The 18709-nt window shown below is 38.0% G+C and overlaps 1 protein-coding gene across 1 annotated transcript in view; it reads right to left on the reverse strand.

Moving 5' to 3' along the window:
• The window catches only part of LOC108426141 (MAM domain-containing glycosylphosphatidylinositol anchor protein 1), a 339434-nt gene that overhangs the window by 142363 nt on the left and 178362 nt on the right, over window positions 1-18709 (reverse strand). Inside the window, exons 5-6 of the mRNA XM_017695434.2 lie at window positions 13603-13799; window positions 10432-10564 (exon numbers count right to left, since the gene is read on the reverse strand). Of these exons, the coding sequence (XP_017550923.1) occupies window positions 10432-10564; window positions 13603-13799 (330 nt within the window). The remainder of the gene's footprint in view (window positions 1-10431; window positions 10565-13602; window positions 13800-18709) is intronic.

Raw genomic sequence — 18709 nt, forward strand, 5'->3', positions numbered from 1 at the left:
ATTTGGTCATATTTACAGTTACATATTTTGTAGCACTTACATTATATTTGATTTACATTCTGTATCAGTAGGTTTGAAGTTTTTCAGTTTGAGTCAGTGACACAGGGAAAAGTAAATAAAGAAAAGAAAAATTCATTCTACTTACACACAAATGCGTGTGTCAATCTGACGCTTCTGATCAGGGTTTCTCAGTGTGGTTCACTGAGCTACAAATGAGAAATAACATCAAATTCCACCGTGTTCACTTGTGTCTAGTCTAGCTCTGCACAGCGATTCTTCACAGATGTTTATCATTCCTTTGTACCAATATTTATACCCCTTGTCTTAGTCCTGCTCTTTGCTTGGAATGTTTTGCCCATTGTAGCCCTATTTGCTCTGTTAGTGATTTATTTGTGTTGTTTCTCAGTTTTCTAAATGTTGTTGCTCTCCGTCATTTTTCCCTTGCTTTCTTCGGTTTTTTTTTCCTCTTCTTGGATCTTACTGAAACCCACTTACACTTTTCCTCTCAAATTCATCTCATGTTACAGGTTGATATTCAAGTGCATTTTAGCACTTAAATGCTTAAGTTAAGTGATACTTTTTTAATCCCACAACTGGGGAAATTCCAACTCCACATTTAACCCATCCGTGAAGTGAAACACCACATACACACACTAGTGAAGACACACACACTAGAGGGAAGTGAGCACATTTGCCCAGAGCGGTGGGCAGCCCTATCCACGGCACCCGGGGAGCAATTGGGGGTTAGATGTCTTGCTAAAGGACACCTCAGTCATGAACTGTCAGTGCGGGGGATCAAACCGGCAACCTTCCGGTCACAGGGCCAGTTCCCTAACCTCCAGCCCACGACTGCCCCAAATTTATATACCCCAAATAAAATTGCCTAATATAATTAAATACCTATAGCTTCATTTTTGTCATCCAAGTACAAAGTCAGAGGCGTCGGGTCGGATTTTATGGGAGTTTTTCGGACTGTGTCATACATCATATAAATAGCAATATTATACCGATGAAGATATAATGTAGTTATGTTATAAGTGAAGTTTGGTGGGAGGGGCATGGCTGAAACCCCTCCTTCTTTAAATCTAATGCCCTATAAATTCACATCCTCACTTTCCATTCCCGTGATGAAGGGTTAGCAATCCCCATGGGCCCCACATCTCCTCCCTGTTCCTCAGTCTTACTTCAGTCATGATGGGGGCTCTGGCCTTCTAGCTACAAGCAGATGCTGCTCAGAACTCCAGCCCAAGTTCTCCCCCTCCCTCAATCAACCTTTCCTCATTCTACCACCATTTCATTTTTTTACATAATCTGAAAAAACCTGTTACCCTTTATATTGTGTGCAAATTTCATGATGAATGGACTAAAAGAAATGACCCAAAATGACCTGGAAAAAAGTCTGGCTCCACTGACTTACATTAACAGAAAAGCAGGTTTTTTTACTTCTCCTGTACGGTTATTATTTTGGAGACACAAGATTTTCTTCCAACAACTCTCTATATAGAGAGTATTGTGAAAACTAAGAACTAAGAACTCTGTTTAAAATCATTTATCTTGAAAGTAAATGTTTGATGCAATTAAACATGAGTACAGTAAAAAGTAACAAGACTAGCTTGGAGAACAAAGTTTGGTTCCAGATTTCTCCTGGATGCCTACAGCCATTGCATGAATATTGATTGCAGAGAGATTCTTTTTGCATACTTTCAAAACACTCAGAATCACTAGATTCATCCACTTGGGGAAGGGGTCAGCAGTACAATCATCTGTCCAAAACGTTGTGTCAAGTTACTCCCAACAGAGATAACTCCAAATCCAAAGCATTCAATTTAAATTTAAATATTTTAAATTGTTGCTCAAACATAAAAAATACTTTCATTTTAAAAACATTATAATGCTGATGTTTTGAATACAAGTGATACTTTAACTTTTGATCACTGGGCTTTCACATTCAAGTAATTTAACAGCAATGTTATGCTACGGTAAGTTACATATTTATGCGCTTGTTCCAGCAGCAGTGCTGGTATGTGTTGAATTCTTGCTGTCTCGGACTCAGACAGGAGTGTGCCATACATACATACATACATAGCTCTGCCTCTAGGTCATCCATCAGAGTGGTGTGTGAGTGGCAGAGGGAATGACTCCTGCCAGGGGCAAAGCTCGTGGCATACATGCTTACACTCTGTGTGCTGCTGCAGCTGTGCTTCTGTCGGGGTGTGTGGGGGGTGGGCAGGGTGGGTTTGTGTGTATTTTCATGTGTGCAACTTGCACTGTGTGTTCATGGGAGCAGCAGACTGATGTCTAGCCCGGCAGGGTGTACATATGTGAGTAGTGTTGATGGCAGTGGAACTGTGGTCTAGTATTGATGGAGTGCAGTCAGAGAGTTGTATCGACCTGCCACTGGAGCAGGACAGACCGCCAGCCTTCTCTTCTCTCCAGACCTCTATCTCCCTCTTTTTTTCTTTCTCTCTGTGCATACTGTGTTCTCTTTCCTGTTTTTTTTATATATAATCTATCAGTGATATTCAATACCACTGTTATTGTTTCTCATTGTTGCTATTGTACTGTCAGTCATTTCAAGTCTAACAGCCTCTGAATTAAAGGGTTAACAAACTTTCTGTCAGAAAGCACATCTCCCCTCTGTCTTTCTCTGTCTGCCTCATCTCAGTCGGCTTCATCCCTCTGTCTCTCCATCCCATATTTAACATGCTCCTCTCTGTGCGTTTCTCTTTGCTTTCTCATTATTCCGATCTGATAATAATGACTCCATCTCGTCCGCCAAAGCAGACTCGCAATCAGCCAATTAAAATTTAGACGGCAAAGTGGTGGGAAAAAAGGGAGTGAGTCTGCATGATTCTGAGCACCACAGTGATATAAGCCCCTTTTGATTCTTCTTGTATTCTCGTAACCAAGATACGCTAAATGCACATTGAGAAATGCAAATTATACGGCTGTTTTTCTGATATCACGCCCTGCCACAGCAACCATGGCAGCGAGATGTGGAGAGATAGAATTATGTGAGTCTGTCATATCTTAAAAGACCATATCATGGAAATATTGATTTTTCTCTTTTTTTGCCAAAATAAAGATGTTCGGTATAGTATGTAAACAATGTTAAGGTCACCCTCAACTCAGAAGGTCTATATATATAGAACCTATGCTGCATTAACAGCACATGTATCTATCTATCTATCTATCTATCTATCTAAATATCTATATATATATATATATATATATATATATATATATATATATATATATATATATATATATATATATATATATTAACATTTACAGCCTATCGCAGTTTAGCCCCACCCATTCACATTGAAGTTATAAGGAGTATATCAGGCCAAACTGCTCTTTATGTAGGGCACAATATATGGCATCCAATCAGAACAGGGCTCATTTAAATAATTAATAAATGAATAAATTAATTAACTTAGGTTTAACTTAAGTTTATTGACATTGCCATTGTTTTTTGTCCTGATGAAGGCCTATTTTATACACATTGCCATGTTTCAATAAAGGCTTCTTAAAATGGTGTGACCAGGCGTCTGTCATGATTGGCATCTCCCACTCCTCCGTGTGCTTTTTGTTTACTTTTGATCTTCCATGTGCATTTGTTTTGGTTCAGTCCAGTTCCCTTGTTTTTCTGACTCCACCCCTGATTATTACCACCTGTTTCCCATCTGTCCCTCATCTTGGCTCTGTTATATAAGCCGTCTGTTTGCCCTGGTCTGTGTTGGTCTTTGTTTGTATGTTTAATCGTGCTGATTGTTTGTTGTTTGGGATATTGTTTGTTTGATTCTTGTTTGTTTGTCATGTCTGCCCCCCAATCAATCCACATTGGCTCAATGACCCTGGACCGTTTTGACCATGACCCTGGAATTGCCCTTAATAAAAGTCGCCTATCTCAGCACATGCGTCCGCCTCATCGCTCCCCACGTTACAGCGTCTCTTTGTTCTGGAAGTTATTTTGCACATGCTTTGTGGATGTGGCTGGATTTTTTTTTGGTTTTTGCCACTCATAGTATAGAAGTGTTATTTTGAAATAAAATGCAAAATTTTGAACACCCCAAGACAAACTGCATGTTTTGTTGATTTTCTAAGATCAGTTAACATATCCTTTGCAAGCTTAAATATGTAAATTTCAATTGCAGTGTCTATTGACTTTAATATATTTGGAGAAAAAATCAACAAAACATAAAATATATAACATGTGCCAAAACTTTTAAAAGGGCCACATTTTACATTTGGTCCAGCAAAATAACAGTAATTATGCATTAAAATGAGCACAATTCTGTTCTCTGTAGTGGATATGCACCCTTATTTTCATTTAAAACAAGGGTCAACAATACAAACTGAACCAGGAGCACTCAGACTTTTGCATAGAACTGTAAATACATAGTTTAAAAAGTTTATTTGTACTGTGACTTTCTCCGACTGAAACAAAGGCACTAAAAAGCCTCATCAGACCTAACATGAAAACAAAAATCCAGAAAACAAAATCAAGTTAACATAACATATAGAAAAAAGAGAACGCATGAGGGTGGTCACTGTAGGACAAAGAGAAAAGTAAAAGTGGAAGAAGTAAAGTTTTAAACTGAATATTTAAGGGAAAGAGGGATCCAAAGAGAGTTCCAAAATTGAACATGTCCTGACAATAAAACATCTGCCACTACAGATGGGACAATTGGATGGTAGTGACCACTAAGGTACTAGTATCATCAGAACTATATATGTATGAGCAGATGTGTAGTGGCCAAGCAGGTTAGCAATATGGGGGTATGGGGCAGTTGCAATAGACCATTTAAGGTCTTGTAGATCTTCATTATTTGTATAATTATCCATATGTAATATATAATTTTATATATATATATATATATATATATATATATATATATATATATATATATATATATATATATATATATATATATATATATATATAATGGAGCTAGCTAGTGCAACCACTGAAGAACCAGGGTTACAGTCTTTGGAAGAGACAGGAAATTTAGCAACAGAACCTTGAATGTATTGAAGGTGGTTTTAAACAATTGATAACGTACACACATTTTAATAGTGGACATCATGGAGTTAATGGAGAAGAAATTAAATACACAAAAAAATGTAGCATATTGCTCTTTGAGTAACAATGTCGTATAAAAAGCTTTGGCCCAGTTCCTTTGCTGTCAACCAGTGGCATCAACATTCTATTAAACATAAAGGGCACACTGAGTTACGGTTATCAACTTTTAAGGAACTATCTTGTGTTTCAGCTCTGGATTGACCTTCAAAAGATGGCTGGTTTGTTCAGCCGGTTTGGAGTTTCAGATCGCTACATATTGACTGTAATATAAAACAGCCGTGCACTCAAAAAGCCTCCAAAGACACAGTCTCCTTCAGCCTCCTCTCCTAAAAACAAACTCTCAAAGCTCTGGACACTTTCCCCTCAATCTTTCCCAAATACAGAGATGTACGCTCGTCCAGCAGCAAGCCCTGTGTGTACCTTCTCATTGTGGTTCCTTCTCCCCTGCCTTTTCACTGCTCAGAGAAAAGAGAGAAAAATCAACAGAAAAACAAACTACTTTTTCAGAGCCAGGGTGTCTTTCCGCAGCGCAATCATGCCACGCAGCAAAACAAATTCCAATTTGTGTTAGTGTGTGTTTTTTCTCCCCAGGGCACTACAAGCACAAAGTGTGTGAGTGTGTGTGTGTGGAGTGTCAATGTGACAGTAGGTATACCTCTGATACTGGCAACCCAAGGCTTCATACTATGACAGAAGGTTTGGGAACCACAGGACAGGTTCCTCATGATTCTCTACCACACCACCAGCAAGGAATATAATATTATGCCATCTAATTGTAAAAAAGCTTTAGCGCTTCTGCATGATTTTTACAAGTTTGCACAGTTTTTTTCCCCCATGAATTCTTAATACTGCTAATTTGAACAAGAGCCGTGAAAAAAAAAAACAAACATACTCCTGCATCTTCCACATTACTAATTTATAAAGGGCTTGGATCAGTGTTATTTGCTTTTATTTTCTCTGACGATAGGCAAGAGGAATTATGCCCCGTTCTTATTTCCTCTAATTTCTGTTTTTTTATGATCTCTATAAACAATGATCAATACTGGTAAGCCATTAATGAGAAATTAATTAAACTTGGTTTTCATTAAAGTATTAAACCCCAGAGATCATTGCTGGACCAGTCAATCTGATTAAATTAAAGCCTTACAAAATAGCGCATGGTGAAGAGGAATAGATCCAAGAGGTCCTACAGAACTTAATCATTAGACACTTCCCATCAACAGCATATGCAGGGCTTGTCTTTGTCTCAAAGGATGAATTGGTCTGTCTCCCTGCATTGATTACCAGAGCCTAAACACCATCAAATTCAGGTACACTAGAAGGATATGGTGCTTGCAGCAACTGATCAGGTCCAAACACTTCACAAGCCTAACCTTCATAGTGCTTTATACTTGCAATCAGATTTACAAGGTAGATGAATGAAAGACAGCTTTCTCAACTGCATCTGTATATTACGCATATGTAGTCATGCCATTTGGCCTCACCAATTCCCCTTCTGTATTCTGGGCACTTCTCATCTTTTTCACGTTAAAAATAATATTAATAGTAATAAATTGTAGACAGCATCCTTATTCAGTAAACCCTAGAAGAGTACACCCATCATACGAGTACACCCATCATACACCCATCATCATCAGCAAGTACTGAATCAGCCATCTTCTTTGTATATAAAGGCCAAGAAATGCCTTTTGCTCAGAGCACCATCTCTATGGAGAGGCAGGAGGTTAAGGTAATGTGGCTTTGGTCTAAATGGTAAACGATTCTTAGCAGTTCAACATGGTGACTCTCAGTACTCTCAGTGCCCTAATGAAAGGTAGACCACACACTTTCTTCTGACTTTTGCTCTCTTAAAGAAAAACTCTTTACTTCAGTTCTTCTCTTGAAATTATACTGAATTCAGAAGAGGATGTCTATAAATTTGGTCAGATGTTTCTTGAGCATACTTTTGCAGGAAGCCGTCCTGTCTGAGCATTGAGACTAGGGAAATCTTGGTGGTGAAACCGGTAATGGAGAAGTGGATGCAAATTGAGCTCCTCATGGACCACTAAAACCTAGACTACATCTGGTCATCTGACATGAAACTGTGTTTTTGTACCAGGGAAAACAACAAAACTGAAAATGTGGCCTGAAAACAAAGAACATCAAATACCTTGTGCATAAAATGGTCCAGAATCCAGAGGCTTTAGTATTTTCCACAAATTTGTGACCACATGAGCAGATCTGAATGTTTTAAGCCTTCCAATTTCTGCATGTAGGTGCAGGTTATATATGTAGGTGTGGGTTGCTGCTTTTCCTCTGACAGTTATCGATAGAAATAAGGCTCAGAGAGAAAAACAGAGAAACAACAAGAACAACAATGTTCAAGTGTATTGTAGTTTGAATAAAAATGTGTCTTCAGCAAGAGAATTAACAATCCAGACAAGCCCTCATCTCTGTAAAACATAATAAGTAGGAGACAGAAAGGGAAGTGAAAAAGTGAGAGTTAGGCCACAGATAAGTGAATTATACAGAGAGAAAAGGAAAAGAGGTGGCAAGGCATGAAAGAGAAGAACAAAAGTGTGTTTTGTCAACTGAGCTGTTCTACTGCATCATACGTGCTTTGTTTACTTTGTGAAATACATGAAGTACTGCTTGAAATGTAACTTTTCCCAGGTAGTGTGTGTGTGTGTGTGTGTGTGTGTGTGTGTGTGTGTGTGTGTGTGTGTGTGTGTGTGTGTGTGTGTGTGTCACAGAGATAGAAGTAACAGAACATTTTAATGGGGACAGAATCAGTCTTACTATATTGTAAGACTTATTATTCAGTAAGTACATGGAAAACAAAGAAAACTGACTTAGTTATTCTTAAGGTAGACGAATGGGAAATGGAAGCCGGGATCTATTGGTAAATACTGGCCCTTTAAGAGATTAAGATTTTGTCAGTTATGTTTTGGTTGGCTATCTGCATGTCCAATTTAATCTGTCTGATGGGAAACAGTTTTGCAAACAGATTCCTTAAACCTATTCCAAAATGACTTAATAGTTGTGTCCAGCTTACCATGCAATAGATAACCTAATAAGCTCCCTGGACAAACAATTGGTCACCTTGGGTGTTTAAGGTGGTTGTAACTTCAGGCTCCTGCAGATGGCGGGCTATAAATACCTGCAGGGTGTGTGACAGGGTTCATAGATTGAGGAAGAGTGCAGTGCAGTGAATGTCTCATTCAATGTGTGGACATTCAGATGTTAATGATGGGCAAAAAGGAGTGATTGCATGTGGGCATGCCAAAGGCCACAGTGTGAAGGAAGTACCTTAAACTGTAGGTGTAACAAAGTCATATGGGTCTACCAGCATGGCCAAAAACCCAGTCTACAGGAAATTTTCATCAGAATTGTGGCCAAAAGGTGAATCTGATGGACAGGGTCTGCTGGTGTGTTTCATGGCTTGAAAATAAAAAGCACTTCACTTTTTCCTTCTAGAAGTCAACAAAGGCCCTTCACAACCAATTTCTGAAAGAACTATTTTCAGGGAACTGCATACCAAGAAATATGGAGCAGAGCAGCACACAGAAATGGGTCCTTTGGTTGAGGTGACAGTAAATTTGAACCAAAGTGCCTATATTGAGCTGCTGGACAACCAGGTTTTACCTTTTGCTTGTAACATTCCTATCCTTGTATTGTGGAATGACAATCTCGTGTTTCCACTGCTGGAAACACTGAAACTTCTGGCACAAAGCTAGAGTTGAGCTTATTCCATTAGGCATCTGTCCAAAGCCAGAGGTTCTAGTTTATGGTTTTTTGGTACCTGCTCAAAATTGATATCAACAAGACCTAATGGTACTTGACCGAGTTCTCTGTCTTCCAGGTGAAGATAATGTCACCAAACACAATAACCTGATCAATAAGTAAACTATAATGTAAATGGGGATCGCATTTTCATATGTGAATTATTACTTTGTAAGGAGTTTGATAGGGTAAGGTAGTTAGGAAGGTATCATTAACACTATTACCATTTATACCTTCACAGACCACATTTTTTGTTTATAATTTCACATTCAGTAGAGAAAAAATTAAGTTTTGCTGAATTCTGCACATGATTCTATATAACTGCAGACAACTGTGTGAGCATGGAACAGTGCTGTACTTCATTACATATCAGTAATGATTACATACCAGTAAGTTAAGCTAACTATAACTAGCCAGCAAGGTAGCTAATTAACCTAATTAGACACTTTATAGAGGCGTGAAGTGACCAAAAAGAAAATAAAATTGTTAATTTGGTCCCACTATTAAGTGTCTCTAATAACTGTGTAGTTACACATGAATAACATGCAACAACAATGTAACTACTAATGATTGTCAATGTTACAGATGGATTACAGAGGTACAGCCTATGTAATTACACATGTGTATCAACTTCAGTTTTGCTAATGTCTTCTAAACTCTTCTAGACAGGAACGCTCCTGTAGTGCAGTGTTGAAGTTACATATTATAATAAGTAGACAGTTCTTGTGCAGTTGTTATGTAGGTACTGTGTAGTAACGGAGGGGTAATATACATGTTAAGATAAGGGGGCATCTGCTGTTCTGTCACATTACAGAATGGTTTAAAGCTGAAACGGGTTACAGTGTCATAGCACTAGCAACATAAACACCAGCTAAATGTTAAGAAAGCTGGCAGATCTAGTGTAAGTAATGTCTTAATGCAAGTTATTACACACTTCTTTTTACTGCTGGGAGAAAAATGACTTCTAAAAAAACTGATTATGAATGTAATTACATTAATGTTATTACACTTGTGTAACTACATGGGAGAGAATTGGCTAATGTGTAATTACATGAGGCAAAACTGAAGCTGATACACATGTGTAATTACATAAGATGTACTTCTATAATACATCTGTAACAGTGACTAAATCATTAGCAGCTACATTGCTGTTGCATATGTTGCTCACATGTAACTACACAGTTATTAGAGACACTTAATATAAAGTGTGACCGTTAATTCCTGTTACTATGAAGGTTCCAGTGGTCTCCTTCCAGTGGAGATCCTTCCAATGTTTCAGTTTCAGTATCCATAAAGAAGAAGTAGCATTGCACTTTTTCAAAATGTGAACATATTTACCCATCTGCCAAGCTGAGTTCTGGTAGTTCTCTGCAACTGCCAGTTTCATGTCAGTCAGTTTATGTCTATACATCATGCTTGGTCAGCAATTTGTTCCAAAGGACAGTGAAATGAACAACGAGGCCTAGAACGGAAGAGATGCCAGCTAGCCAGCTAGTTAGCCTGCATCAGCCAGCAGTGCTTGTCCATTCTAAATGAGGGACAGTGACAGAGAAGAGACATAGAGAGAAAACGGAACTCACTGGTGGCATTAGTTAGACTGAAGGTGACTGAGCTGTCCGGGATGTCGCACACATTGCGTACGGACACTTGACAAGTGTAGTTAGCAAAGTCCTGAGGCCGCAGGTTCTTCAGCTTTAGCACCTTAGTCTCACCCTGTAAATATACACACACAGAGACACAATTCAGGTTTCAAAGCACAGTGTAAGCACAAACGTACCACATATTTAACAGGCATTAAATTGCACTGGCATCTGTGTTATTGAGAAACATCTTTTAACAGCAACAGTGGATATAGCAGCTGGGAGGTGGCACTGACGTCAAACACGTCCTAAGAGAACATTTACCTACAGAATAACACTATTTCCACATAATAACACAATTTCAGCACTTAGAACTCCTCAGAAGATTGCCTATTAGCAATGTGGCACTGACCATCCTTGGTATGCCCCTCCCCCCTTCTTTTTTTAAATGGTGTCCCTGTAGAGTGTTTTGGAGGTAAAGAATTTATTAACACCTCTATTTTCTTTTTGTCTCAGGCTTGTTGATAGTATTTTTATTTCTCTGCACTTCTTAAGTCCTGCATTTTAACAGGCATAGCACAATTACAAAAAACCTGCACAATTAGCCACGGTCTTTGTAACCCGAATGTTAATTTTCGACACACTGAAGCACATGTTGTTGCTGCAGTGTATGTCTGGCGCAGAGGAAACGGGAAAAAAAAGATCCTAGTCAATGTGTCTGAAGGAGAGAGCGAAAGAGACTCTTAAAGGTTTTATGAATATCAGTCATTTTCCAGAGTCCATCAGCAGTATGAATCATTGTCATTAAGGTGATGTATTACAAAGTCATCATCTAAGTCGCTCGTTCTCCTCCCATCTCTTTCTCTTTATGCAAAGTGGACTTTAATAATGGCTTTCAGATCATGAGTTCATCACTCATTTCCTATGTCTTCTTACTGCTTGTTCCAGGACTTTAGTGTGCAGGACTTTTGTTCTAAAACAGTCGCCTGGCTACATGTCCAGTGACTCAGTAACTGCTTTGTGGTGTTTAACTCTTTTTGCAAGGCCAAGAAGTGCCTTTTGATTTTCTTATCCCTTTTATGTCTATATCCCCTTTAATAATTCTGCGTCTACATGTTGTTTTCACATGTATTATCATATCTAATGTCAAACATTCATAGACTTTTCTTTTGTGTTACAACCTTCCACTATGAGCAAACAAACATTCATACAGAACTCAAATTTATGTTAATACTCTGGCTGGAGAGTTAAACAGGGCTAAGTCTACTCCGTGCTAAAGCTAAAACACTAAAGGATAAAGTTTTAAATGTCAATGTTAAATTTGCAACTGTCAAAACTGAAGTTGTAAACTGTAAAATTCAGTTCAAAATAGTGATTTTTCTTTTGGCTTTCTTTTTAAAAATTGTCCTACAGAGATTTTAGGCAACTTACATAAGGTAAAGGTAAAACTTAAGGCCAAATTCCACCTAAGATATTTTATGCAAGTCACTTTAAGCCCCTAGTCTTCCAATTATTACTACAATGTTCACCAATGCTAATGAAAATGTTACAAAATGTAGAGTTGGCAGGTGAAAAGGTGCAGCTTGCTTTGCATTTTCATGACTTAAAACATAAAATAAGACTAAAGAGTAAAGCTCTCCTAGGCTCATGACTAATTTTACCATATGCTATCAATTTGGTAATGATTACAAAGGTGCATTCGAATGTAAGTCACTCAAAAAAGTGCAAAAAACAACCTTTTTTTGGACCGTTACATAAACATAACATTAGCTTTTTTCCACTAACACCCTGAGAGCTGTGGTTTATATAGGCTACCTTCCTAGTTAGTGAGTGGTAGTACTAGACCAAAGTCATTTAGAAGTTCATTACTATGATAGTCTATCTAAACCATAAAACACTGAGAAAATTGCAGTGTTTAATTAGACATTCACCCTAGACATTTCCACCTAGCGCTGTAAAAGCTGGACTCTGGTTCATTAACCTTTGACTGCCACAGTGTGCTGTCAGTCAAGTACGTGCAGTAAGCAACCGTGTTTGTGTTTAATATTCAACAACGGCTGAGTCATTTAATGTAATGGTCAAGCTGTAATGACTTAGGCTAGTTGGTTGTCATCAGCTTCACTACAGCAAGCCCCCCCAAACTGTAACAACCACCATCACCACCTTCACCACAAGCAATACTCCTCCATCCCAAAAAGATTTAAATCCTGGCAGCTCCAAAACTACTGCTATGTGTTTTTATCCATCTCTAACAATTCGTTTGATGAGACAGGGTTCAATCAATAGGCTAGTCATAATGTTGTTCCGCTATAGAAGAAGTTATTGGTGTGACTGAATCTCTCACTGAGTTTCAATGAAACGATGATTTCCATGATTCTGACTGCTTCAGTTCCAAGAGAGCACTGATGTTTAGCAATGACAATCTGAATTGTTCAGGCAGTTTAAGAACAAGCTTGGCTGCTCTACGAGACCTTAAGCAAAGTACATCATCTTCAGAATGGCAACCAAGGGAACTGAGTCTATTGGCTTTCAAACCGTGAGACATAAAACATCTCCGCTACAGAGACTGCACGCGGTTTGTCTAATGGGTATTTGAGGATATGCTCGGAAATAATAGACTATGAACATACTGAATGCTTTATATTTTCATGAAGGCAGACTGAAGGGGCTTTTTTTCAAGCTCCAGGTTCAGTGTACCTTCAGCTTCCTTAGTTGTTATCATAAATTTTGCTTTCTTGGATATTTTTCTTAAAAGGACGGTTTCAGGACATGTTTCTTTGTATTTATCGCATGTCAAACAGGTGAAATGACACCTCAATAAGCTTTATTCACAACAGGCTTTTCTGAGCATATTGTGAAGAGATCACAATATCACAGCTCTGACCGTCAATACCAATATCACTGAAATTTGATGATTCTTGGTAGCAAATCAACTACATCGCAAAAGCAGAAACAACATTGAGCACCAACCTTTATTTAAAAACTATATTACTAAACCCACAATGACTAGCCTTTCGATTAATAAGCTTTTTTAATGTGGCTGCTTGTCCAAATGGATTGCACTGGAAAATTATAAACTTTGTTACACATATTTAAAATGTTCTGACATATTGTGCTTCTATATTTTTGCCCTATCATTATTGCCCATTATGGTGTGAGTGTGTAAATTACCTGCGTGTATAAAGGCTCATAGATGTCCACGCCGTTGTCTTTACTCTGCTCAATAGGTGTGTTGCCACGTTTCCAGATAAATCTAGCTGGTGGGTTGGAGTTGACAGTACAGCGCAGAAACACTGTCTTCTCCTGGTAGTAGTTACCCCGCACATCACTGATGGTCTGGTGTACTGTGAGAACAGGTTTATCCAAATCTGGAACATAGACACAAACACACACACACACATACACACACACACACACATATATAAGTTCTGGCTTAAGAAATTCTCCTAGCTCACACAGCACATGATAAAACTATACACCCTGTTAATGTCTTAAATCAACTGTTTAAATGAACCATTTAAGAACAATGCGCCTCATTCTCCAACTTTTCTTAAAAATAAATTTCTTCTTAAAACCCACTTACACGTTTTTCACAAAGATTCTGAGATTCACCAATGTTTTCATATGCAGAATATTTTCTTAAGTGAGAATAGAATCTACACTCACTCAAGAGCAAAAAGATTTCAACAGTTTTGCAGTGTAAGAACACGGCATGAATCTGGCGAAGACGTTTTCTTAGGACCTTTCTCAAGAACAAATTTAAGAAAAAGCTTAGGAAGATGTTGAAGAATAAGGCCCATGTTGGTGTTAGGTATTTCATCATTTATAAAATTTGTAATACCATCACATAATTCAGGGAATTTGGAGAGATTTACATGCATAAAGGCCTAAAACTCAACCGAGTGCATCCCTCATATGGCATTGCATTAAAAACCAGCACGCAATACTTTGACAATAATTTTTTGCATCTACGAAAGAAAAGGACCATCCAGACTGTTACCAACATAAAGTACAAAAGCCAGGATCTGTCATGATATGGGGTGTCATGTTTTTTGTAATGGTTTAAGTTTAATACAGTTCAAACAGAATTTCTGAAATCACTGCTTTTTGTTTTGTTAGCATTTTACAAACGAATTCAGGTTTGTAGTGTAGTTATGTAATTAACAACTTTCCTGCTACTTTCACTACTTACACTGCCAAAGTTCACATTTACAGCTGCAGGGTTTTGGCAGACACATTTCATATTTTGAGAGGCATTAACAAACTTGTTTCAATGCTAAAAATGAGATTTTGACAAGGAAAAGTGTTATACGATTATTCTTCCAGATATGTTTTACTTGTTTTAAGTAGTTTGGTCACTATATTGACAGATAATTTAGCTTGTTTAATCTTACAGTTTTCTGCAATCTCAAAATGAAAAATATTAGATATATTAACAAGTTTTAAGATGAGTTCAGTTGCCAAGATATGATTTTTGCAGTGTTAGCATTGAAGGCACTTGAGTTAGCAAGAGCTTACATACAAATCAAGCTTTATGAAATCTACAACCTGTCAGACTATGCATGTAATCTATGAAAGTGATGTGTAAACCCATGAAGTGAGAGGAAAATATGAACCTAATGCATGAATAGTGATGTGGAAAAGTCATGTGTGGACAAAATTCAAAGCTATATGTGGTGGTCATGCTTTAAGCCCCAGTATCACAACAACTAACAGCACAAATCAGTGAAATAAACCAGATTGCATTATAACGTATGACTATATGTGCATGCCGCTTGATTTGTTTGCGTATGGGTGTGCATGAGAAGGCTAGGTGGCTGGACGTGTGTTTGTATACTTGTACTTGTCTGTGTGTTAGGTACGTGTGTAGGTTTTGGATGAGTGGAGGTGTGTATTTGTTATGTGGGTATGAATTAAATGGAATTCTGCATAATTCTAAATCCCTCCCTGTAGCCTGGCAGAGACGTGCAGTTTAAGAGAAGGACAGACGGGCACGACTAAACAACTTTCTCCTTCTTCCCTCTTTCATTCCCTCCTTTCCATCCAATCATCCTCATCTTCATCTACCCCTCTTTCTTTGGGGTGGCAGTGAGTTGACATGCTAAAACCTCCCTACCAACCCCCGAGACACTAAACATCTCTCTCCACCTAAATCCACTGGCCCTAAATATCCCTCCACCACTTAAATCTGTGTACGCAAGTGGCATTCAGAATGATGGCCATGTCAGATATAGCGGACAGCCTCAATCTCAATCAAAACAAAGTGCATCAACAGTAGTGCATGTACCAGGTATCCAGTTTCATCCAGGCATCCCTGGTTATTTCAACTACTGCCATGAATAAATAACCAGGGCCAGAAATGCAACCATTCAATTATATTAATTCATGCACATTAAAATATAATAGAAAATTGTCCCCAGAACAAAAGTCTATGAGCATAGACACCATGTACAGGGGAGGCTTTGGGTCCTTGGCCCCCTCCAAAATTAAAGAATGGGGGTCAAAGCCTTCCCAACCCTACCGCAAAGCTTGAGAAAGCAGAAAACAAAAATAAAATGTCTTATGAATGTATTTTAGTCCTAGTGCACATTAGCTGGCAATCTAAGAACATACAGGAACCTACAATAAAAAGAGGTACAGAAGAGTTTTCTGTGTTTGGTGGTGCATTGCTAATAGCCAGCTTAAGACCATGTCCTGACCATTTTAAACTTGAAGGTGGGTATGCGTGCATGTTATATCAATTTTAATTAAAAGAGATTTAACAAGGATAGTAAGTGCATTCATGAGGAATACAAGCTGACAGAAGATTGGTTAGATGTAGAGAGATTATTTAAAAAATGGTTTCTTACACCCTGTTTTAAACATTTATGTTTGGAAACACATTTTGATTAAGTTTCAGCTTCTGGTGGGTGGGTATTAAACAACCTTTGGGATGTCCATTCATCCGGTCTTCTACGGTAGGTTAACCAATGGTACAGCAAAGTTTTTGGCTGGTTTTGTGTTTTAACACAAATATATTTACACGGTATGTCCCTCCCTAAAATTAAATGCCTGTCATTAGATTTAGACATTTAGATTTAGACATGAGTTCAAAAGGGTTTAACCCAAGTCAGTGCCCATGGATTTACACGCAATAAATCAATGTGAATGAACATAACTATCATGTTAATGTGACACTTCATACATCACTTCACCCTCTAATCTTGACCAAGCAGGATGAATGTGCTTATCTGTAGATAAAACAGAAGGCTATGCTAGAACCAGTTGTAAATGATGATCACAGCCTAAAAATATTTAATAAGTCATTCTACTGTTGATAAATGTAAGATATATTGGCTAAAGATTAGGCATATTACCTGAAATATTATTCATACGGGATTAGTTCTACATGGGGAGGTGGGGAAGTGCAATTATTACCAGTGTTTCCCAGTGCTTTTAGTCCCATCCAAATCTGAGATGTACCCCATGAGCTCCAAAATGTAACAGTAATCATAGCAGCTATATTATGCTTTATGTATGTAATATATACCGCTGCTGTCAGAGCATAACCAGACTTTTTCTGAGTGATTTTGGGCCGTGTCCTTTGGTCCATTCATCATGAAATTTGCACACAATGTAAAGGACAACAGGCGTTTTCAAATTACTTCAAAAACGGCAACATATATATTTATATATAGGAAGGTTAGCTAAGGTGAGCTAAGGAAGGTTTGACAGCAAATGACACATCACCTTCACTTAAGACAGTTTGGTAATTAATTTTAGGACTAATGTGGAAATCAAGCATGCCAGTTCACACTATATATATAGATAGATAGATAGATAGATAGATAGATAGATAGATAGATAGATAGATAGATAGATAGATCACGGTTGCCGGGACAAAACCTCATATCTACATTTTTGACATTTTTCATTTTTTGACATAATTTGAAATTACCTATTACCCCTTACATTGTGTGTAAATTTCATGATGAAATTTCTTTTCCTGTAAAGTTATTATTTTGGAGATATGAGGTTTATATATATATATATATATATATATATACTCTAGGTACTGGTAATTCCACTCTAGATACTGAAACATAAAAAAATGACATAGGAAAAGTTTGATTTTAGGTGGTCATATTGACTGTAAACCAAAACATATTTTATCCTGCCTCTTAATTAGACTTCTCACTTTTTGCTCATACTGCCTATGACTCACCTTTGACAACATCCAATTCACCTTTTGCCATCCTTTGTAAACAGACAATAACTGTTTCAGCTGTGATAGTTCCATGAAAAATGCAATTCTATTGTGTAGATTTCACAAAATATGTCCAATGTGTGTATAAAATGGCCTAGAATTTCTGTCAAAGAGTGAAAAAGTTGCCCCTTGGATTAACATGTATATTTCAAACGCTAAAACACACTCAAAAGACACAAAATAAAAGCAAAGCATAAAGCCCTGCTCGAGGCTAAGAGTACAACATTAGACTCTCTCTCCTGGGTAGTGATCAAACAGTGGCCTGCTTGGCACTCTGGGGCCCATGGAGTTCATGCTGGACTTACTTCACAGGGACCCTGAACCCCAGCGTCCATGGATACAGCAGAGGACATATGACCATTGCCTCACTACATACATTCATACAAGCAGGCGTTCTCTTTCTGGTCCAAAATAGCTGCGATTTTGTTTAGCTGTGTAAGGTTCTCGCCCAGCCTCTAGAGAAGCTCTACTCCCACCACAAGCTGGGAGTTGCAAACAGGATCTGTATGTTAAAGACCTGTACTACTAGGTGTGGGTTTGTTCTCTTCTGATGCCTGCTTTGTTTCAAGTTGACCACTGCTAAGTATACCATATGGTCAGTAATTGAACAGTGGGAAACAACCTCTGTTTAAGCGATAACAAAGGTCCAAGGTAAGCTGGAAGGCATGGTATTCGGCCAGTCTTTTTGGATCAGATATCAGAGGGGATGAATGTGATCCAATGCTATAACAAATCTGTCCTGAAACAGGCCTCATTCATGCTATGGGATGTGATGATATTAGCTGTGTATTTTTTCCTGTGGGGTTGCAGAGCGGTTGAGTAGTTCACGCACACTACTTTTACAAACTTATATATAATAACCCTTAGTACGTAATAAGCCTGGGATTTAAGGGGTTAATTGAAGGACTTCAAATTTCTTCTCAAAAATGAGCTACTCTTAAATAATATCACAGCTGTGACTCTTGTTGCAGGTATGAACAGATTATGGATATTCTGCTTCTTTAATACAATTGCTCTGTATAGACAAAACGA

This window comes from Pygocentrus nattereri, chromosome 5, assembly GCF_015220715.1.
Source record: "Pygocentrus nattereri isolate fPygNat1 chromosome 5, fPygNat1.pri, whole genome shotgun sequence".
NCBI classification, from domain to species: domain Eukaryota; kingdom Metazoa; phylum Chordata; class Actinopteri; order Characiformes; family Serrasalmidae; genus Pygocentrus; species Pygocentrus nattereri.